Source organism: Salmo salar, chromosome ssa19 (genome assembly GCF_905237065.1).
Source record: "Salmo salar chromosome ssa19, Ssal_v3.1, whole genome shotgun sequence".
Classification (NCBI taxonomy): Eukaryota; Metazoa; Chordata; class Actinopteri; order Salmoniformes; family Salmonidae; genus Salmo; species Salmo salar.
In genome coordinates, this window is record NC_059460.1 from 23,338,193 (window position 1) to 23,362,282 (window position 24,090).

Here is a 24,090-nt window from a genome sequence, read left to right on the forward strand (position 1 = left end):
AGGTAAAGCCCCGCCTTATCTCAGCTCACTGGTCACCATAGCAGCACCCACCCGTAGCACGTGCTCCAGCAGGTATATCTCACTGGTCACCCCCAAAGCCAATTCCTCCTTGGTCGCCTTTCCTTCCAGTTCCCTGCTGCCAATGACTGGAACGAACTGCAAAAATCAATGAAGCTGGAGTCTTATATCTCCCTCACTAGCTTTAAGCACCAGCTGTCAGAGCAGCTCACAGATCACTGCACCTGTACATAGCCCATCTGTAAACAGCCCATCCAACTACCTCATCCCCATACTGTATTTATTTATTTATCTTGCTCCTTTGCACCCCAGTATCTCTACTTGCACATTAATCTTCTGCACACCGACCATTCCAGTGTCTATTTGATATACTGTAATTACTTCGCCACCATGGCCTATTTATTGCCTTACCTCCCTTATCTTACCTCATTTGCACTCACTGTATATAGATTTTTCTTTTTTCTACTGTATTATTGACTGTATTTGACTGTATTGACTGTTTTTGTTTATTTCATGTGTAACTCTGTGTTGTTGTATGTGTCGAACTGCTGTGCTTTATCTTGGCCAGGTCGCAGTTGTAAATGTGAGCTTGTTCTCAACTAGGCTACCTGGTTAAAAAAGGTGAAATAAAAAATAAATAATGCACTACCTTTGACCAGAGCCCTATGGAGGCCCTAATCACTTTATGAATAGGGTGCCATTTGGGACTCAGCCTAAGTGAATCCAGCAGTCAGTATATTGTGAATTATTATGTCTAGACCTCTGTTCTCGTGGGACGTCCTCACTGGACGATTTTTATCAGTCATTCAAGCTGTTCACCAGCAGATTCTATTAATCATCCTCTTAATTCAATCAAATGGCCGATGTTCCCAGCTCAGCCTCTCTAAGTGGCTTTAAGAGAGCTGGAGACTGAGGATACGTCCCAAATAGCACTATTTTCCCTTTGTAGTGCACTACTTTCCATGGGCTCTGGTCAAAAGTAGTTCACTAAATGGGATGCCATTTGGGATGCAGCCAGAGACTGTGTGTGTTGGTGTGTGGGAATGGTCCTTCACACTGGAGCTAGAGAACTAGGCCTCTCTCTGACTGCGAAGTACGAGAGCCACTCCAAAGGTTTAAGGGTTAGACTCAAAGAGTCAGGTGGAGTGATTATTCATGACCCGCGTAGCCTACACTACAAACACACAACTTCAAACCTGGCTTAACAGTAGCCAACCGTTATTCATAGTCTTGCTAAGACTACACTACTCGAAGCCTAGCTAAGTTAACAGATACAGGCAACTTGCAGTCAGACCACATGTGAAAATGCAATGCAGTCCATCTGTATCCCGTATACCCCCTCTTCAACCTCATAAATAATGGACGCAGGTGAAGCATCTGTCAACGTATTCTGTGAACCTGTTCCAGATGAGAGTCAGGCAGGGCTGGGCAGGACGGAGCGACGTGGTGGTACACACATACAGACTGCATCCTAAATGGCACCCTATTCCCTACATAGTGCACTACCTTATTGGCAATGATCAAATGTAGTGCACTATGTAGGGAATAGGGTGCCATTTGGTAAGCAACCTACACACATAGCAAACCCCTCGTCAGTTCCCACCGTGTGTCTCTCTCTTGCACCCCTGGTCTGTTTACATCAATACGCTGACATCCACGCTTACCTACACGCTTGATCGTATCTGCTGAATTTATGAGCGCATAGGTCTCTACATCTACACTCCCCTCCCCCACCACCAACTCCACCCGGTAACCACCACTGCCTCTCTCAGAGAAAACGTGTCAGTAAAACGTCTTCAGGTGGCAGGCGGCAGGGGGAAAGAACTGTCAAGAGTGTATGACTATAGAATAAACACGCTTCCGATGCCCTCTGTGCATAGACATTTTTTTGCCTGTGCTACAGCTGGGTATATCGGTCCACTATTACAGGACTAGTAAAGGCCCAGTGCACTACTTTTGGGAAACAATATATTTTTAAAAAAAGTATACACTACATGACCAAAAGTATATGGACACCTGCTCGTCGAACATCTCATTCCAAAATCATGGGCATTAATATGGAGTTGGTTCCCCTTTTGCTACTATACCAGCCTCCACTCTTCTGGGAAGGCTTTCCACTAGATGTTGGAACTAGAGGTCGACCAATTATGATTTTTCAACGCGATACCGATTCTAATTATTGGAAGACCAAAAAAAGCCGATACTGATTAATCGGCTGATTTTTATATATATATATATTTGTAATAATGACAATTACAACAATACTGAATGAACAATGAACACTTTTATTTTAACTTAATTTAATACATCAATAAAATCAATTTAGTCTCAAATAAATAATGAAACATGTTCAATTTAGTTTAAATAATGCAAAAACAAAGTTTTGGAGAAGAAAATAAAAGTGCACTATGTGCCATGTAAAAAAGCTGACGTTTAAGTTCCTTGCTCAGAACATGAGAACATATGAAAGCTGGTGGTTCCTTTTAACATGAGTATTATGTTGTAGGACTATTTCTCTCTCTACCATTTGTATTTCATATACCTTTGACTATTGGATGTTTTAATATGTACTTTAGTATTGCCAGCCTCATCTCGGGAGTTGATAGGCTTGAAGTCATAAACAGCGCAATGCTTGAAGGATTGCGAAGAGCTGCTGGCAAACGCAGGAAAGTGCTGTTTGAATGAATGCTTACGAGCCTGCTGCTGCCTACCACCGCTCAGTCAGACTGCTCTATCAAATCAGACTTAATTATAATATAATAACACACAGAAATACAAGCCTTAGGTCATTAATATGGTCAAATCCGGAAACTATAATTTCGAAAACAAAACGTTTATTCTTTCAGTGAACTACGGAACCGTTCCGTATTTTATCTAATGGGTGGCATCCATAAGTCTAAATATTGCTGTTAAATTGCACAACCTTCAATGTTATGTTATAATTATGTAAAATTCTGGCAAATTAGTTCGCCACAAGCCAGGCGGCCCAAACTGTTGCATATACCCTGACTCTGCGTGAAATGAATGCAAGAGAAGTGACACAATTTCCCTAGTTAATATTGCCTGCTATCATGAATTTCTTTTAACTAAATATGCAGGTTTAAAAATATATACTTCTGTGTATTGATTTTAAGAAAGGCATTGATGTTTATGGTTAGGTACATTCATGCAACGATTGTGATTTTTTCGCGAATGCGCTTTTGTTAAATCATCCCCCGTTTGGCGAAGTTGGCTGTCTTTGTTAGGAAGAAATGGTCTTCACACAGTTCGCAACGAGCCAGGCGGCCCAAACGGCTGCATATAACGTTACCCTGACTCTGTTGCACAGAACGCAAGAGAAGTGACACAATTTCCCTAGTTAAAATAAATTCATGTTAGCAGGCAATATTAACTAAATATGCAGGTTTAAAAATATATACTTGTGTATTGATTTTAAGAAAGGCGTTGATGTTTATGGTTAGGTACACACTGGTGCAACGACAGTGCTTTTCTCGCGAATGCGTTTGTTAAATCACCCTTTTGCGAAGTAGGCTGTGATTCAATGATAAATTAATAGGCACCGCATCGATTATATGCAACGCAGGACAAGATTCCATTGGCGGAAAGCTTTACACCACTCCAGGCGATGCTTGGCGTTGCTCATGATGATCTTAGGCTTGTGAGTGGCTGCTAAGCTATGGAAACCTATTTCATGAAGCTCCTGACGAACAGTTCTTGTCCTGACGTTGCTTCTAGAGGCAGTTTGGGACTCGGTAGTGAGTGTTGCAACCGAGGACAGACGATTTTTACACGTTATGCGTTCTGTGAGCTTGTGTTTGTGTGGCCTACCATTTTGTGGCTGAGGCATTGTTGCTCCTAGACGTTTCCACTTCATAATAACAACACTTACAGTTGACCGGGGCAGCTCTAGCAGGGCTGAAATTTGACGAACTGACTTGATGGAAAGGTGGTATCTTATGACAGTGCCACATTGAAAGTCACTGAGCTGATCAGTAAGGCCATTCTACTGGCAATGTTTGTCTATGGAGATTGCATGGCTGTGTGCTCGATTTTATACACCTGTCAGCAATGGGTGTGGCTGAAATAGCCGAATCCACTAATTTGAAGGGGTGTCCACATACTTTTGAATATAATAGTGTGTGTATATATATGCTGCAACACCCCCTGAAAAATCATAATACATTTTATATATATATATATTATTATGATTTATTATGATTGCAGCACCCCTATTTCCCGTGGCTATGCCTCTGTATCTGTAAACTTATGGAGGGCACTCTTACTTTTCATAAAGAATGAAATGGACAGCACTCCCAAAGATCATTTTCAACAGTTATTTTATTTCCCTACACACTTTTAAAGAACAATCTGTGAGTGATCTCACATTCTCTCTCTGCAGGCATACAGTACTGTACCTGTGAGTTACTTCTGAATCTATTGATAGATCCCATAACTGACTTAACTTGGCAGCTCAGGTCGATGGAACCAACGTGCCTCTAAGCTCACTGACATGACGCTAAAAGAGGCAGTTAAAGATGTATCTCAACGTTTTGAATCTCTGTTTTCACGCCTCTCCCTTCTCACCCTGGTCGAGGTGCTGAGTAGAAAGAGTGGTGGCAGGGTCTGTGTCTGAAATGGCACCCTATTCCCTATATACAGTAGTTCACTACTTTTGACCAGGGCCTATTGGGCTCTGGTAAAAAAAATTGTGCAGTATATAGGGAATAGGGTGCCAATTGGGAGACAGGCAGGGTGTACTGTTCTGTACGGTTGTACTGCACTGTACGGTTGTACTGCTAAAGCAGGTTTATGGACTAAAGCACTGTCTCCGCAGCCTTGTCCTAATGGAGGATTCAGCTCATAAAGCAGCATCATGATTTGCAATAAGCAGAGTTAGGGAGAGTAATGAAGGTGTAAATCAACTGAGCCGTTTTTTTTTAAATCTGGCGTTCGCGGCCCTCCCAGCCTGCCTCCCCACTCCACTCCTTCCCCCTCCCGAACGGCTAACCCTCCTCCCTCTGTAATGGAACGCCTGGTGTGCCCTAATAACGCTGAGAGTGAGCTGCAGTATTAGTAAACAGAACCTGTATTGACTCAGCCAGGTCCAAGCTCTGCCTCACTCAGCGTTGGTTTGTGTGTGTTAATGCATGTGTGACTTCAAGGTGACATATCCAAGAAAACTGGAGCTGAACAGTAGTGGGCAATTGGGTGTTTACATGCAGATAACATATAACATATGAACATATTTCAGTCCCAGTTTGGAGGAGGGGTTATTGGGTGGGACTCTTGATAACTACAGCTTTGTTGTCAGCTATTCATAGAAGTTCCAAAAAATTGCTTATTTCGATGCCTGCACCTGGACTTTATCAGGGAATGTATTGATTACACAAAGGCATTGTAAAGGGCAACACGGGGCCTTAGAGCTAACATCAGCATGACCTGAACCGCTCTGCCCTTTTCTAGATATAGTCATCGTCGTCACAATGTTGAAATGGAGTGGTCAGATATGTGTATTAGAAGCAATCATCAAAAAAGAAAAGGGTCAGATACTTTGGAGTAGAAATGCTTGGCCTGGGAGTTGTGTTCATTTCCATTCCTCGCTCTGCACCATCGATCGCGAAGCAAAAAGGCCTGGCTCTCCAATATCCATGGCCACCTTTTTTTTAAACAGGGTATTACTTTTTTAATACAGTGGGGGCTTTCATTCAGGGACTCTAGGCAGGGAAAAAAGATAAAGAAATGTTTTTGTGCGTGTGTGCGTGCGTCCGTGCATGTGCTTGTGCGAGTGTGTGTGCGTCTGTGCGTGTGTGCGTGCGTGTGCGTGTGTGTATCTGTTGACCTCAAACACAAAGAAATGATGGCGGAGATAATGAAAGAAAGTGGCCTACATTTTCGATATTCATGAGGGAGATTGGTTGCCTGTAGTCCACCCATGACATTAGGCTGAATGATTTTCTTCATCTAGCTGTTTAAGACCGGGTAGCCTCCTCTGCCTCTTTAATGTGGTATTGATTGTTTATCTGAAATACCACCATGCTGGAGCCGTGTTGGTGGCAATGGGGGTCGGGTAGAGGGTGGAGAGGTGTGGTGGGGGAACAAGGCTGGGTGGTAAGGTTGTGATGGATATACAGACACGCTTAACATACTGTCTCCTTTGACTAGGGCTCCCGAGTGGCGCAGCGGTCCAAGGCACAGCATCTCAGGGCTAAAGGCGGCAATACAGACCCTGGTTTAATTCCAGGATGTATCACAACCGGCCGTGATTGGGCGCCATAGGGCAGCGCACAATTGGCCCAGCGTCATCCGGGTTAGGGTTTTGCCAGGGTAGGCCATCATTGTAAATAACAATTTGTTCTTAACTGACTTGCTTATAAAGGTTAAATAAAATAAAACTAGGCTGGTTGTGATCCTGTATCTTAGGATGAAACCTAATTTTCCTGTACCTGTCAGTACAGTAACGGCCCAGGAAATGTTAGTGATGTGGCTCGTGTACGATAAGGCATCCTCAAATTCATATTCAGTCTTATGCCCTTGTCTAGTGAGCCGGTTGTGGCTGCCTGGTAGCTTTGCCTGATGCCAAGGGCTTGTGTCCACCCCTCTCTGCCCCCTCTCCTCTCTGCCCATGGGCCCATATGGTCAGATACAGTGTATCACAGTGACCTGTGGCTGGGGTTGTTGTTCAGCCAGACCCCTGAGGTGCCTGATAATTAAACATGCACTGGAAGTCACCATGGTCACTAGGAAAGGTGAGCATGATTAAATCTGTGTTTTATGGTGGTGGAGGGTCCTGTACACTGTGTGTGTGTGTGTGCGTGCGTGTGTGCGTGCATGCATGTGCTCGTGCATGGGCGAGCAGTCACTGCTATGGTCAACAGAGGATGAAATAAGATAATTCCACCAACCCATTCATAGGAAAACAATGAAACACAGAGAAATTGAGTGCTGTTGGACCAATATTTCTGAATGGAAGCATGGCAAACACACATTTCATTAGGACAAGGACATCTATCCTTACCTTACAATAATCTAGTTGTACATCGTATGGAGGTACTATCTAAATACATTATCCAAGGCTATATCCCAATTAAATATTTATTATAAAGTTGCACACGCAATACATGTACAGTATATGCTCCCCATGATTCAATGGGTAATAAGGCTATTCCACTGTATGAGGAAGTTTATTTTTTATATCAAGATGCTTAAGTGGTGCTTTAAGCCAGATACATTATGAGAGAACTATATGTCCAATTGAAAAAGAGGTCCAAAACCTAGGCGTATACAAAACACCTTTACAAAGTGCAAGTATGTCTCTACCCTCTGCATGTCCACTACATGTGTGACTGAACCATCCATAATGTAAAATGTGCTGGTTTACTGTGAGCTTACAGGAAAATGCATTCTTCTTCTCCATCAAGGAAGAATAAGAAACACATATTTTCTCCTCCCCACAGATTATTTTGTTAGAGTCATACTACTTTAGATTTGTTATGTCTTTCTGTTTAAGCTCCATGAATTATGTAGTGCTGTCTGACAATTGGGTCTGTAGCTTTATCTATTTTATGTAGCTGACCTGCTGTTTGAATAGCAATGTGTTTTTATAAAGGTCCCCCTGTTTGTAATTGTCACAACCAGGCTAGAAAGAGGGAGAGAGGGAAATGAAACAAACTGAACGTGGAAATGCAACAGCTGCTCTGATTTTCAATTCACAGTGCGCAGCTTGACCTTTGTGTTGCTGAATCAATGCGTCCAACCTCAAAATTGCACCATTCATTTGAAAAAGTAACAGTTTGGTAGCAGCCGATCTAATCTCCAGGTACGTTATTAAATCAGAACAACCCAAACAATGAATAATGGAAAATAAAACACATTTTTAATTACATTTGTTTTGAGTGTGTTTATTTCTGTGTTGATATATTTGGGGTATTTTATTTTTCCTGTGGACAGTGCATGGGGTTAACTGTAGAGAGAATAGGCTTTCAACCCTTGACTGCATAAGGCAGGCACATACACTTGGAACCACACACACACACACACACACACACACACACACACACACACACACACACACACACACACACACACACACACACTGACACACAAGCACACACACCTGGCCCATTTGCATAGGAATAGAGGCTTCCATACCGCGGCACATTGGGCGAAACAGGAAATGAGTAAGGCCAGGGGAACCCGCGCTGAGAACTCTCCTCCTTCTCTATTGTAAACAACTGAAAGGATCATTCCTAAATGGCACCCTATTCCCCATAGTGCACTACTTTTGACTGGAGTCATATGGGCCCTGGTAAAAAAGTAGTGCACTATATTGGGAATAGCGTGTCATTTGGGACAAACATAAACACTGGTCGTCAGTAGACAGACAGACAAGTTCAAATAGTATTTGTTCTCATTCAAAAACTTCAGCTGGGTTTGATTTGAAAGAAAACAAATACTATCTGAACCCAGGTCTGGTCCGTATTGACTCTGACACAGCCCATAGAGCGCTGATCAAACGCTGTAAAGAGAAATCACAAAACCACCAGTGTGTCACATAGGTGTCACAGACCGACAGACTGAGCTGAATACTAATCTTTTTAGCCTACCCCCTTCTTTTAACTATTATTTGTAAGCTTCTGTCGCAGATTAGACCTGTCCTATTATGCAACAAAGCAGACCCATCTGTCTGCAACCAGGGTCCTAGATGTCATTCATCTAGGAGGAGCTCCATGACTGGTGGTGCCTCATTGGGGGAATCAAATTAGCCCTTAGTTATCTATTAGCCCTTAGTCACTGTGAGGACTCCAGCTGAGAGAGAGAGAAAAAGAGAGAGAGAGGGAGACTTTTCCTTAACTACCATGTCACTCCAGGGCAGTACAAATCACAGGGCCATCCACTAGACTAGAGAGAGAGATAAAAAGAAAGAGAAAAAGGACTTGGGATTAAAGAACAGTATGTTGAGAGAGCTGATATAGTAGTAACCCCAATTTAACACACACGACCTAGCTGAAGAGGTTAAGACAACAAATGGACTGGCAAGAAAGGGTTACTCCAGTATACTGTCTGCAGTATCGAAACTGGGCTATACATGCAGTAAAGACAAGTGTTCTTTCTGAGTGTGAGTGGTGGCGGCAGTGCGCTTGTTTGAGTGATGGGGTCGTCTCTGAATGGAAGCAGGGCTGGATATAACGAGATATCTGCTCCAAAATGGCACCTTAAATCCTATATAGGCCCATAGAGCTCTGGTCAAAAGTAGTGCACTATATAGAGAATAGGGTGGCATTTGGGACGCATTCTGAGAAACGAACCAGTCTCATTGACTTGGCCCAGATCTGATGATTTATTTGGTTATTTGGGAAGCATTTGGGCAGCCAGGCAAGGTAATGTGTTTGCAATGAGCTCTGGAGCACTACATGTGGATGTATTGCTGAGGGAACACCCCCGGAACATTGACAGAGATGGTTTGGGCTAATACATCCCCGCCCTCTGACAGATATGCGACAGACTAACACAGCTCCTCCCCCTGACAAGGATGGTACAGGCTAATTTGTTTGTCTTGTGTATGAGAATATACATCAGTGTTATTATGCACACTGGCATGCACTTGTTCAGGGCATGATCGAAGTATGCATCCTCCTTATTGGTTTGAACCTTCTTAATTGATAGGCACTCATTGGTTGATGGCCTGGGTATTACCTCTGCTACTCTGAGAGCGGGCGCAGATGGAGAGATGTTAGGAAGCCGTTACGATAAACCATCATATTCCAGATGCAATTCTACATACTGTCAGATCAAATCAAATCAAATGTTATTTGTCACATGCGCCGACTACAACAGGTGTAGACCTTAGAGTGAAATTCTTACTTACAAGCCCTTAACCGACAATGCCTTTAAGAAGTTTTAAGAAGAAAATAAAAATAGCTAAGTAAAAAATATAAAATAAAAGTTACAAATAATGAATTTAAAATAACAATAGCAATGCTATATACAGAGGGTTCCGGTACAGAGTCAATGTGCGAAGGCACCGGTTAGTCGAGATAATTGAGGTAATATGTACATGTAGGTAGAGTTAAAGTGACTATGTATAGATAATAAACAGAGAGTAGCAGCAGAGTAAAAGAGAGGTCTGGGTAGCCCTTTGATTAGCTGTGCAGGAGTCTTATGGCTTGGGGGTAGAAGCTGTTAAGAAGCCTTTTGGACCTAGACTTGGCGCTCCAGTACCACTTGCCATGCGGTAGCAGAGAGAACAGTCTATGACTAGGGTGGCTGGAATCTTTGACAATTTTTACACCGCCTGGTATAGAGGTCCTGGATGGCAGGAAGTGATGTACTGGACCGTACGCACTACCCTCTATAGTGCCTTGTGGTCGGAGGCCGAGCAGTTGCCATACCAGGCAGTGATGCAACCAGTCAGGATGTTCTCGATGGTGCAGCTGTAGAACCTTTTGAGGATCTAGGCTTTATATTGCCCTCTTCATGACTGTCTTAGTGTGTTTGAACCATGATAGTTTGTTGGTGATGTGGACACCAAGGAACTTGAAGCTCTCAACCTGCTCCACTGCAGCCCCATCGATGAGAATGGGGGCGTGCTCGGTCTTCCTTTTCCTGTAGTCCACAATCATCTCCTGGATCACGTTGAGGGAGAGGTTGTTGTCCTGGCACCACACGGCCAGGTCTCTGACCTCCTCCCTATAGGCTCTCATCTTGTTGGTGATCAGGCTGTTGTGTCATCGGCAAACTTGATGATGGAGTCATGTTCCTTTCAAGAGCTTGAACACACTCCCTTTAAATGGGGATATGACAGCCTGTATTAACCTGGTTCAGATAGAGCTGAGGGTTGTTTCTCTTCCCCTGAGTACAGTTAGGAGATGTGACTAAGGTGTGATTATGGTTCAGCCTTAAGTGGACCCTAAGAGAATTAACAGGTCCTACTAATTACCCCAAAACAGCCTGAGCAAAGCCAACAATGAGTACAAACAAGAGGAGAAACCTTGAATGTCTCAAACTTTCCTTGGAGAGAAAGGGTGAACATACGCCTCTCGCACACTACTTCTCTGTAAAGGTGAATTACTCAGTTTGCTACATACTTCTCAACATCTTCCTGTTTCTCGGCTGAATCCTCAGTCATTATTGAAGGCGACATGAAAATACTTTTAAGACACAACTGCGTCTAGACATTCACCCCCAGCGAAACCAAATATCAATATATATTGACAGGTTTCAGAATGAGAATCTAGAAAGTCCTATGGCTATTCCGCTGAGAGGAGACGAGGAGATTGGCAAAACAAGGACAGCCAGCCAGCCAAACACTAGCTACCCTATGGTTTGGCTCATTACTAAAAACATTGTGATAGACTAGCATCCTGTCCAAAGGGTGTACTTTTACATCAAGCTGCCTCACGCTACAGAAACAAGAGATTGGCTCTTGCCCTATGGGCCGTTCTGACTTGGACTAGGTTACATACTTTACATCCTTGTGATGCGAGGACAAGGCAACCTAACCCTCCCCCAGTATCCCATCTGTTTGGTTCGCATCCTCTCACCGACAGCCAACTGATTAGTAAACTCTCAACCCACATATGAACAATAACTGAAGGAAAGACACAAAAAAAGCAAAGCGTTGTATTTGGGTCAGCTGCACTATTCCCAATGCACCAAGTGGGATTTAGTGATAAATTTAGCCAAGAAGAAGAGGGATACTATAGGAGTACCTCTGTCTGTGTCCGTGAATGCATCCCAAATAGCACCCTATTCCCTATGTTGTGCACAACTTTAACCAGGGACCTGGTGAAAATTAGTGCACTACATAGGGAATAGTGTGCCATTTAGGACATAAAGCATGAAGCTCTTAATAAAGTGCAGTCAGAGGGAGGCGACCACGAGTCAAGGCAAAGGGAACGGAAACTGTGAAACAACCTGTCGCTGACAGTGTCACACATTAGCAGCCTTTAAGGACCTCCTCTGTGGTTTGTAACAGGGCTGTGTACCTGCCAACCCCCTCTACCCCCCCCTCGCTCACCCCTGGCTGACATTCTCCTCTCTCACTTTTAATTGCCCCCCCTGGGGGCTCTTTCTGGGTTGCCGTGGAAGTCTGGGTTGCCGTGGCTCAACGGGTGCGATAGGGTGCTGCCTCGCAGTGTCGCAAATCCTCTCTCATTAGGAAAAAAAAGACAAAGGGAGAGAGCGAGAGTGAGATGGGAGGGAGAGGGAGGAAGGAAGGAAGGAAGGAAGGAGAGAGAGAGAGAGCGAAAGGAAGAAGAGAGAGGGAAAGAGAGAGAGCAAAAGAGTGAGGAAGAAGCAAGAGGGAAGACCTAGAGAGAGAGTTGGAGAGAGTAAGATAGAGAGTATGAGGAATAAGAGAGAGATAGAAGAAGGAAGAAAGGAGAGAACAAGAGGAGGATGGGTAGGACTGCTGCTCCTAGGTCAGCTCTGTTCTGCCTGGCTCCAGACAGTATGCACGAAATGCCACCAATGGTATTTGGTGTAGTTACACATACACACTGGAAAAGCCATCAATGGATATATTTGTGTGACTCACTGTGTCTCCATCTCTATCTCTGTGTCCCTGTGTTCGATAAGAGCAATAGATACTTAATAGCTAATTGTTATGAGTTGAAATGTTATTTCATGTAATTGTATGAGTGTAGAATCATTGGGCTCCAAATTGCCGGCAGACACATTCGTTTTGCTCACCCTGCATGGAACACAATGCTGTATTATTGCCGTATGTAGTGACTCCAGACAATCTGTGACAGGCAATTTCAAGCAATCTTTTTTTTCTTCCAAACAGTTGCAATTAAATGGTGCAGAACTGGATGCAAGGAGAGAGAGGGAGTAAAAGGTGGAGGGAGAAAATCAAGCAGTGTTGGGGTTGTTGTAAACACATTCTCTTAACTGGGAGGATATAATTGTGGTGTCATGTTCCATTACACAGGTTCATTATGATGCTGACACTCACTGGCGCTGGGAACCAAGAAAAGGGAGGAGAAATACTCATCACGCACAGGCACAGGCACACACAGATGTAGAGAAATCTAAGCTCTGGATGTAACTGACCTGCTACTGGTCCACTGTTGTCTGGGGAACTATGGGGTCAGAGAGCTGGGGTGGTGTCCCAAATGGCACCCTATTTCCTATAGCGTACTACTTTTGTATCCTCACAGTTAAAAGTAGTGCACTACATAGGGAATAGGATGCCATTTGGGACAGCAGGCAGGGCCTTTCTATACAGTTAGTCAGGCATTAGCTTCCAGCCTTCCATGGTGACATTATGAAGAAATCTATTGAAAGGACAGACTGCCTGCCTCCCACCAGAGCAGAACTGTGGGTGTGTGTGTGTGTGTGTGTGTGAGAGAGAGAGAGAGAGAGAGAGAGAGAGAGAGAGAGAGATGGGTGCAGGCTGTAAAACGTTTCTGTAATTTCAACAGTTAAAACACTGTAGAATGTACAGTAAAATATAAATATGTTTTACAGAATTCATTATGGTGTATTGTGGGAAAATGTGGTCGAGGAAAGAGTGTGTGTGTGTGTGTGTGTGTGTGTGTGTGTGTGTGTGTGTGTGTGTGTGTGTGTGTGTGTGTGACTGGAGGTATTAGAAGGCTCTGAGAAGCGACCGCGGAGACCACATTGTATTTCCAACTACACTGCAGAGTCCTACAGCAAATCAATAGCTCCCAGTACCCCACGCTCCCACACCATCGTCAATTAAGGAAATTCATAAAGTCAAGTGCGTGGGGACTTGGGAAAGAGAAGGATGGAAAGAGAAGGAGGGAAAGAAGGAGGATAAGAGAAGGAGGGGAAGAAAGGGAAAGAGAAGGAGGGAAAGAGAGAGAAGGAGACAAAGAGGAGGGAAAGAGAAGAGAGGGAAAGAGAAGAGAGGGAAAGAGAAGAGAGGGAAATAGAAGGAGGGAAATAGAAGAGAGGAAATAGGAGGGAAAGAGAAGGATGGAAAGAGAAGGAGGGAAAAGAACTCGCTCATAGGGACATTTAGATTTGAACCAGTGTTCCACGTGAGAGTTACTTAGAGAGAGATTGTGAGTGGGCTATGGGTTTGGGTACTCTATGTATCTGTCCCAAATGGCACCCTATTTCCTACATACAGTAGTGCACTTCTTTTGACCAGATCCCTATTGATTGATTATGGGCCATGTTCAAAAGTAGTGCATCATAGGAAATAGGATTCCATTTGGGATGTGACCTATATTCCCGCCCTAGACATTATTAAACGGATGACAGGCCGTCACCCTCACCTGCTGTCTGTTGTGACCAATGGGTTCTTATTCCCCTGCTGAGGCAGGCAAAGGACACATGCAAAGTGACTCCCGCATCGCAAGCGTCCAAAAATCCCTACGATAATGAATATCAGCTGAAGCGCATACAGCAGGCAAATTAGAGGAGAGGAGCTTTGACATAGGCTATAATAAACTGCAAGGCATGAGGGAAAAGAGAAAGCGGGACCTAACCCATCAACTTTTACCATTTAAGTATTGCCTCATAAGGGGAAAGGAGGGTTGAAAGCAGGGAGGGAAGGAGGGAGAGAAGCCTTGGCTTGGATGGCTAGAAGGAGACAGGTAGGGTAATGAATGGGCTAGACACACACTCATATGCTCACATGCTCACACACACACGCGGATACACACACAAACACACACACACACAAACACACACAGCTCCTCTCCTGACTGTCCTGCTGACTCTGCTCTGACAGGACATTTCTACCTCTTCTTCACGCCCTCCATCTCTCCCTTTCTCTCTCTATCCTCTCTCTCTCTCTGTCTAGTCTGACCCTCTCTCTCGCCATCTTCCTTCTCCATCTCTCCCTCCATCTCGGTCTCTGACCACCCTACCCTGACCCTCCCTCTCCCTTCATCTCAATCTCAGCTTCTCCCTCCCTCTCTCTACCCCTCCCAATGTGTCTCGACCATTCTGTCTTTCCCTCTCTCTTTCTAGCTCAGTCTCCCTCCACTTTCTGCATGCAGGTCCAGATACTTTTTCCTTTTCGTCCTGTGAAAAGCAGAGCTGCCGTATAGCGGTCTGCGTCTCTCTATCTGAGTCGAGCCTGTGCGTGTGTCCCAAATGACACCCTATTCCCTATATCGTGGACTACTTTTGACCAGTAATAAAATGGGCCCTGGTCAAAAGTAGTGCATTATAAAGTGAATAAGGCGCCATTTGGGACACAGTCTGTATGTGATAATGGTGCTGCTAGTTCCCAGTGTGCCCACTGATAACCCAGTGCCTGCACCCCAGCGGTGCCACACCGTTGGCCTGGATAGCACCAAGACAGGAATAATGAGCATAGGAGAAGTATACATGTCCTCCCTCATGGACTGTTTTTTGAGTGAGTGAGTGAGTGAGTGAGTGAGTGAGTGAGTGAGTGAGTGAGTGAGTGAGTGAGTGAGTGAGTGAGTGAGTGAGTGAGAATGTGTGTGGCAGTGTGTGATGTGTGCTTTCATGACAGGGCCCCATTGTGTGGTTTGCAAACACCCATTTTGGGCACTGCATCACAGTGCTAGAGGCGTCACTACAGACCCTGGTTCGATCCCGGGCTGTATCTTAACTGGCTGTGATTGGGAGATCCATAGGGCGGCGCACAATTGGCCCAGCGTCATTCGGGTTAGGGGAGGGTTTGGCCGGGGTAGGCCGTCATTGTAAATCAAAAACATTGTTAACTGACTTGCCTAGTTAAATAAAATATAATAATAAAACACAGTATCTTGATATTGATCTCAAAGTAATAAACTCAGGTTGACATTGCTCAGGGTCTCCATTGACAGCCTGCTGGCTCTGATAACAACGTGTTCCCACGCAGATTGTTTAAAGAGATACAACAAGCTAAACATGCAGACCTGGCAGTCTATTAAATGTTAATTCAGTTTAGTTTCTTAATTGAGATATGATGTGTGGCAGTATACACAGTAAACAAAAGTATACAAAACATTAACAACACCTGTCACGTCCTGACCCTTGTAAGATGTAATTTTCTATAGTAGAGTAGGTCAGGGCGTGACAGGGGGTGTTTTTGGGTGGTTTTCTTATCTGTTTCTATGTTGTTTTTCTAGGTTTCTATTTCTATGTTGGCGTTGTTGGGATGATCTCCAATTAGAGGCAGCCGGTTCTCGTTGTCTCTAATTGGAGATCATATTTAAGTAGGGGTTTTTTCCATTTGTGTTTGTGGGTTGTTCATTTTTGAGTAGTGTTATTTTCTCTGCGTCACGGTTTGTTGTTACAAGTATTTTGGTGTGTTGCAAACGTTTCACGGAATAAATAACAATGTGGAACTACAACCATGCTGCGCGTTGGTCCGATCCTTTGAACAGCCATGACAACACCTTCCTTTTGCCCTCAGAACAGTTTCAATTCATCAGGTCATGGACTCTACAAGGTGCCGAAAGAGTTCCACAGGGTTGCAGGTCCATGTCAATTTGAATGCTTCCCACAGTTGTGTCAAGTTGGCTGGATGTCCTTTGGGTGGTGGACCCTTCTTGACACACACAGGAAACTGTTGAGCGTAAAAACCCCAGCAGAGTTGCAGTTCCTGACGCAAACCGGTGCGCCTGGCACCTACTACCATACCCTGTTCAAAGGCACTTACTTTTTTTTTTGCCCATTCACCCTCTGAATACCACACATACACAATCCATGTCTCAATTGTCTCAAGGCTTAAAAATCCTTATTTAACCTGTCTCCTCCCCTTCAACTACACTTATTGAAGTGGATTTAGCAAGTGACATCTTTAAGGGATCATATCTTTCACCTGGTCAGTCTATGTCATGGAAAGAGCAGGTGTCCTTAGTGTTTTGTATATAATATAATAATGTGTAGGATTCCAATTATGCCCTTTATAGCTGTGTCAACGTGTGAATGGAGAATTAGACTCATTATGTTGACTCCTATTTCTTTAAAGAGGCAATTGGAAGTGTCCTTTCTGAGAGAGATGCTACAGAATCCTACATTATCATAGTAGCAAACTGTTCTAACAGTACTAACATCCTGACTGTGTGTTCTATGTTCCAGATGCTGGCTGGACCTGGGCCCTAACGGCAGACTGATGGCCCGTGCTGCTGCTGCAGACCCACACCCAGACCAGGAGGAGTGACCCAATGACTAAACGTCTGACTAAAGACCACTGATCATTTCACACTAACACCCAGAGGGAAGAGACCATAAACTACAATCAAGCTGTGGTTGAAGCCTTTGTAACTACTGACCTGGCAGTCATGTTGAGAGGCAGAACTGTCCTTCTCCTGCTGGTCCTCTGGGCGTACCTGTGTTCCCATGGGGACGGGCTGCGGGCCCTGAAGAGGACTACAGGGGGTCGGCGGGGGGCGGCGTTGACGCTGACGGGGCAGGACGCCAACGGAGTGCCTCTGAGACGCTCCAAACGAGGATGGATGTGGAACCAGTTCTTCCTGCTGGAGGAGTACACAGGGTTGGATAACCAGTATGTTGGAAAGGTACAGCATGATGTTAACTCTCTCTTTCACTCTTTTTTTTTCATTATAATGAAAAATGTGATGTTGGTTGGTTGAATAAGACATGAATTTGTCAGTAATAACACTTTTTCTGCAATATAATCCATACACCTCACATGTGATCATTTCCCAGAGTGAATTCTGTTCGGGATACTATATCTCACCGTTACACCTAGACAATGATTTGGGTCAATTTAGCATTTTACCCACTAATGGCCTACTATAAGATTAGGAGAGGGGAAGCTGATCCTGAAGCTGTACCTAGGGGAAAGCTGTACCCATAGCACTGCCTCCTAGGCTGAGTCAAATGTAGAGTTGTCTGATATGTTTAGTGCTGACTGTTAGCAACTATATGTGGTAGCTCGGCCGATGTCCACTCCAGTTATAGTATCAAAGCATCCTACGGAGGTAGCGGACTAGCGGAGCCCTACAGCCAAACACAGAGGCTTCTTACAGCCATTATTTATCCAACAAAAAACACAACTTTGACCTAGATAGCATTGCGGAGAGTATGGCTACAAGGAAGAATATAAAAAAAGCCCATGCATTACATGCTAGACAAGAGAGTCAAAGAAATCAAGATATCACTCTGTTGTACTATGTACTGTAATTGTAGACTATTAAAGTGAACCATCCCAGCCATTTTAGGACGAGTGAGTGAGGAGGAAGAAAGTGTGGATTTTTTGTGAGGATTGGGATTTGTCCCAATTGGCACCCTATTCCTTTTATAGTGCATTAAAAGTAGTGCACTATATAGAGAATAGGGTCCCATTTTGGACGCAAACATGAATGAATGTTTGCTTTGCATTCGTGACCGTGACGTCAGTCCCTCCCTCCGTCCGTCCAGAGGATAGAGTCATCCAACCCAAATGAGATTCCACAACATAACGTCGTCCCCAAGTGAGACTTTCAGCCTTGCTTCTAAAAGGATTACACAGCTCGGGAACGAACGAAGCAGAGGAGAGGAAGAACAAAAACGAGAAAATAGAAGAAAAGACGGTTAGACAGGAAAAAAAAGAACACACAAGACAAGAAATAAAGACATAAAAGAACGTATAAGACGTTCGACATCAAAAGTCAACCACTGGAGCATAATCAAAACACTTTATCTCCTTTGAGCACTGATTGATATGGAGGCTCATCTTTTACTGTGTAAAGGACTAATAGACAGCACTCACACTCACAGCAACAAACCTTTGAGCTGCGGTGCGGCCGTGAGGATGGAACAAAAGCATTTTCTCCAGTCGTTTCATTCTGAGCAGAAACACTTTTTTCATTCAATTCCACTGTTCCGACAAGCAAAACAACGTTCTGAATCAGTTCGAACCCCCAAAAAACGAACGGTTTATATCGTTCCTTTCTCTTCCTTATGAAATGTATGTTTTTCATATTTAGCTCCTTAAATTACTTCACCAATCAGTACGGATATAGCTGGCAAGGTAGCTGTTTACATGCGTGATGGACAGACAAGTGTAGCTTATGGCGTAAGATGCGACTTACATTTTACGGGTGGGGAGAGAGCGAGGAGCGGCACCAGAATTAAAAACAAGTCTTACCTTTTTGTAGTTAATAAATTCAACGTAAATGTGATAACTAGGCCTAAAGTATCATTAACTAGCATTGAAAAAGTTGATGAATTCTTCTCTAGCTAATTAATATATATCTTCCTATCTTCTGAATCACAATTGTACAGTAGCCTATGGTTCGGAGGGAGAAGGGGCAGGTAGCCTAAACACGCATACACACTGGAAAAGATATTCAGCTTGCAGGCAGACACTGGAATACGTTTCTGAGTGACAAAGTGGGGGCTTTGCATAGGTGCTTTTTTCCAGTTTTTTTGTGGGACGAGAGAAATATTTCTGGAACGTAAAATATTGTTATTAACCGGTTCCCGTGCTTTTCAAATAACGGTTCTGTTCCGGAACAGTATGGATCACTTTCGTTCCAGGTTCCGTTCTGTTCCTTGAAAATGTTTTTTTATTTTCTGGTTTTCGGTTCTGTTCCCTGAACTAGATCCAACCCCTGGTACAGACACACTGAGAAATCTGATTGCCACAGTTGGAGGTTGTTTGTAGAATCTAATGCTCATTAGTGGCCGAGAACTTGACTTTGAGCGAATCAGAGAGCACGATTCTCCACGTGGGGGAGCTGACAGAAGTGACAAGAAAAAGGTAAAAGGAGGGCACTTTTCCCAGTGTAATCCACCCTCTTTTCATCAAACATTTTCTAACTAAAACAATAAAGCTGTAAAATACATATTTTAAGTCTAGATATAAAAGGAATGGGGTGGTAAGTGCAGCACAACGCACACAACACTAAATGCTTTACCAAGCTAGCTATCTAGAAAAACAATTAAGAAATATTTGAATTTATCCCATACTGCCAGTGCCAGTTTGCTTGCTAGCTAATGATAGCTAAACAGTTAGCATCTCAACAGGTAAAAGGGCAGCTGCTTCATTAAAAAACAAATCCATTGTGATTTAATTATAATGTTGCTAACTATGCTAGTTATCTAGTTGTGGCCAACTGGTTACTATCAACAAGAGTTTTCTACAAATTCTAGCTAGCTAGCAGCTTGCCAGTTAGCTTACATTAGCTACAGCAGGCACAAGACTACCATACAAGACTGCCACCTTGTGGTCTGCAGTATTTAAGATTAAACTGTTCTATGTGAACAACAAAAGATTAACTGCCGACAGTCTGGGCAGAGGTGCTAAGTAGCCTACCTATCAGCAGTCAGATTTCTTTGTGTGTCTGACCCTTAAATTAAGAGCCTTTCTACTGAAGATAGACACCATTTAGGCATCAAGCCATGGAGGAGTGTTTCACTTAATGAAGCCTCTCTGAGCGATGTGTGTTATCACACAAATACACACAGATTCCGGGACCTTTGCGCACACGTGCACACACAGTCTTGTACAGTTAACTTTGTGGGGACACCAATTCAATCTCATTCAAAACCCTATTTCCCCTAAACCTAACCCGTACTCTTAACCCTACAGTAACCCTAACCCTAACCTTAACCCAAAACCTAACCTAAACCTAACCTGACACTAATTCTAACCTTATCCCTAAACACATTAGAAATAGCATTTATCATGTCCCTAGTTGGTCAAATGTTTGTTTGTTTACTATTCTTGTGGGGACTTCTGTTCCCCACAAAAATAGTTAGACGCAAGCACGCACGCACACACACACACACACAAAAAGTCACATCACAGGCTCCAAAACGGAGAGCGACACAAAAGGGAAACCTTTTGTCATTGAGGTTGACTATATCTGAGTGAGGGAACACAGCACAGAACAATAACATTTTTGTTAGAGAAGGAGAGAATGAATTGGAAATAACACAATGGCAGGTTATAAACAAGGACTGAGTTCCAAATGGCACCCTAAGGGCCCTCATCAAAAGTATTGCACTATATAGGGACTAGGGTGCAATTGGGGATGCAGCCAAGGGGTTGCTTCTCTTGCTTTAGACACACAGATAAAATTATGAAACTACTGCAGTTGAATTAGGTCCTCCTCTTCCCCCAGCTTCCCCCTTATCCCTCCTTTAAAACAGTTATTCTATAAACTCCATCTCCGGAGTTACTTTTATGATTTCTTTTTTGGGGTTCTGAAATGCTAACAAATTAAATCAGATGAAATCTCTCCCGAACAAAGGGGAGAATAAAACTAAGGCAGATGAATGAAGGAGAGGCATGAAAGGATGGAAAAGGAGAAAAATAAACGACTGGAGAAGTAGACCATAGCCCAGTCAGTGTTACTGGTTTAATGTGTCCCTAATAGCACCCTATTCCCTACATAGTGCACTACATTTGACTAGAGCCCTATGGGCACTTCTCAAAAGTAGTGCAGTAAATAGGGAATAGGGTGCCATTTGGGACGTATATATTGGTTGTTGTCTTGGTGTGTACGGGCCGGGTGGTTGGTTTTCCTGGAGGAAGAAAAGAGAATCATCGTACAGTGAGTCTCATTAGCAGTCGAGCCGCATATCGTACCTCAGAGAGCCTGGGCTGTCACTGGGGGAGAGTTTGTTTGCTTATTTCATTATTTTCCTGCTTTACCAAAGGGCACATTCCTAGTGAAAATGGTTAATGGCCTGTGGTTGAGGAGTATTTGTGCTGTACGATCATATCTCATAAAGTATTTACAGACCCTGATAGGCCCCAGTGGTTCGCTAGGCCTGGTGGGTATGGTCTCCCCCCGCATCCCAAGCAAGCAGTTATATTCTATCTATATTCTCCCCCCGAGCTCCCCTCTGCTCCTCTCCCTTCACCGCCCGGCCCTGCTTACCCCACAGTAATGGGCCGGAAATGAATGGAAAAAAGCAAATTAGAGGCATAATAATGCACAGGGTAAGGCTGGCACCCCACCCCTAGTTAGTCTAGCTGTGTTTGAGTCAGTGTCTGCCTGAAACATACATAGGGTGTGTCCCAAATGGCACCCTATTCCCTACATAGTGCACTTCATAGGGACTAGGGTGCCATTTGGGATAAACCCGTAGGCTATGTGGGGAGCAGTCCAGCCTCTGAGTCCCCGGGGGTGGGGGCTCTTCTCTGTTCTCGGCTTCTTTTCATGCTCCCCCATCCCCAGCTGCTCACCTTGGCAGAGAGAGGGGTAGGAGTTTGTAATATGGCACACACAGAAGCTCTTTCTGTATCTGTGCCATGGCAACGCCTCGGTCTCCGGCGGCGACCTGGAGCACGCATTTGCTGTGTTTGTTGATTAAGGCGATAAGCCCCTGTCTGCCTAGTGTATGTGAGTGTGTGAGAGAGAGAGACAGAGAGACTCACATATGCCCAGGCCGTGAACAGAGTAACAGGCCCAAGCCCCACTAATGCAAACCGCCCAAAACCCCTCCTGTAACCTGAGAGGTATGTATCAGATGCTCAACATGCTCTGCTCGCACCTACTGTAATGGTCTGGGCCTAAATCACACGAAAACAACACTAGACAGTATGGAACACAAAGCTTTTACTATCTCATCCTGGAATATACAAAGTCTGAGGTCATCTGCCTTTGGCCTAAAGAGCAGGAACCCAGACTTCATCAAAGAAATTGGAAATACAGACATTGCATCCTACAAGAAACATGGTATAGAGGAGACGGACCCACTTGTTGCCCTCTAGGTTACAGAGAGCTGGTAGTCCCATCCACCAAACTAACAGGGGTGAAACAGGGAAGAAACTCAGGAGGTATGCTAATTTGGTATAGAGCAGACCTAACCCACTCTGTACTACCTATATCCCCCAATAGAATCCCCATACTTTAACGATGACAGCTTCTCCATCCTAGAAGGGGAGATCTACCATTTCCAGGCCCAGGGACATATACTGTACTAGTCTGTGGCGACCTAAATGCCAGAACTGGACAAGAACCTGACACCCTCAGCACACAGGGGGACGAACACCTACTTGGAGGTGACAGTATTCTCTCCCAAATATGCCCCCCCTAGACAAAACTATGACAAAACAACCAACAAAAATGGTGGGTCACAACTCCTGCAGATCTGTCATACGCTGTGTCTGTACATAGTAAATGGTAGGCTTCAAGAAGATTCCTATGGTAGGTACACCTACAGCTCATCCCTTGGCAGTAGTACTGTAGATGACTTTATCACTGACCTCAACCCAGAGTCTCTCAGAGCATTCACAGTCAGCCCACTAACTCCCCTATCAGATCACAGCAAAATCACAGTCTACCTGAACAGAGCAATATTCAAAACTGAGGCATCAAAGCCAAATGAATGGCACAATATTAAGAAATGCTATAGATGGAAGGAAAGTAGTGTAGAAACCTACCAAAAAACAATTAGGCACCAACAAATTCAAGCTTTTTTACACAACTTCCTGGACAAAACATTTCACTGTAATAGTGAAGGTGTAAACTTGGCAGTAGAAAGCCTAAATAGTATATTTGACCTTTCAGCTTCCCTATCAAATTAAAAAACTGTCAAGCATACAACCTAAGAAAATTAACAACAATGAGGTTTGTGGTGTTGATGATATCCTTCATGAAATAATCAAATATACAGACCACAAATTCCAATTGGCTATACTTAAACTCTTTAACATCATCCTCAGCTCTGGAATCTTCCCCAATATTTGGAACCAAGGACTGATAACCCCAACCCACAAAAGTGGAAAGACATTTGATCCCAATAACTACCGTGGGATATGTGTCAACAGCAACCTTGGGAAAATCCTTGTACATCTCCTCAGTGAAATCAATGTGCTGAGCAAATGTTAAATTGGCTTTTTACCAAAGCACTTTATGACAGACAAACGTATTCACCCTGCACGTCCTAATTGACAAACATCAAACAAACCAAAACAAAGGCAAAGTTTTCTCATGCTTTGTTGACTTCAAGAAAGCGTTTGACTCAATTTGACATGAGGTTCTGCTATACAAATTGATGGAAAGTGGTGTTGGGGAAAAACATACAACAATATAAAATCCATGTGCACAAACGTGTGCGGTTAAATTTGGCAAAAAATACACACTTTTCTTTCCACAGGACAATGGGGTGAGACATGGATGCAACTTAAGCCCGACCCTCTTCAATATATATATATAAACGAATTGGCAAGGGCAC

The 24,090-nt window shown here is 43.9% G+C and overlaps 1 protein-coding gene across 1 annotated transcript in view; it reads left to right on the plus strand.

Moving 5' to 3' along the window:
• The window catches only part of LOC106578592 (cadherin-6), an 81,920-nt gene that overhangs the window by 19,172 nt on the left and 38,658 nt on the right, over positions 1-24,090 (plus strand). Inside the window, exon 2 of the mRNA XM_014157587.2 lies at positions 17,032-17,471. Within this exon, the coding sequence (XP_014013062.1) occupies positions 17,235-17,471 (237 nt within the window). The 5' untranslated portion in view covers positions 17,032-17,234. The remainder of the gene's footprint in view (positions 1-17,031; positions 17,472-24,090) is intronic.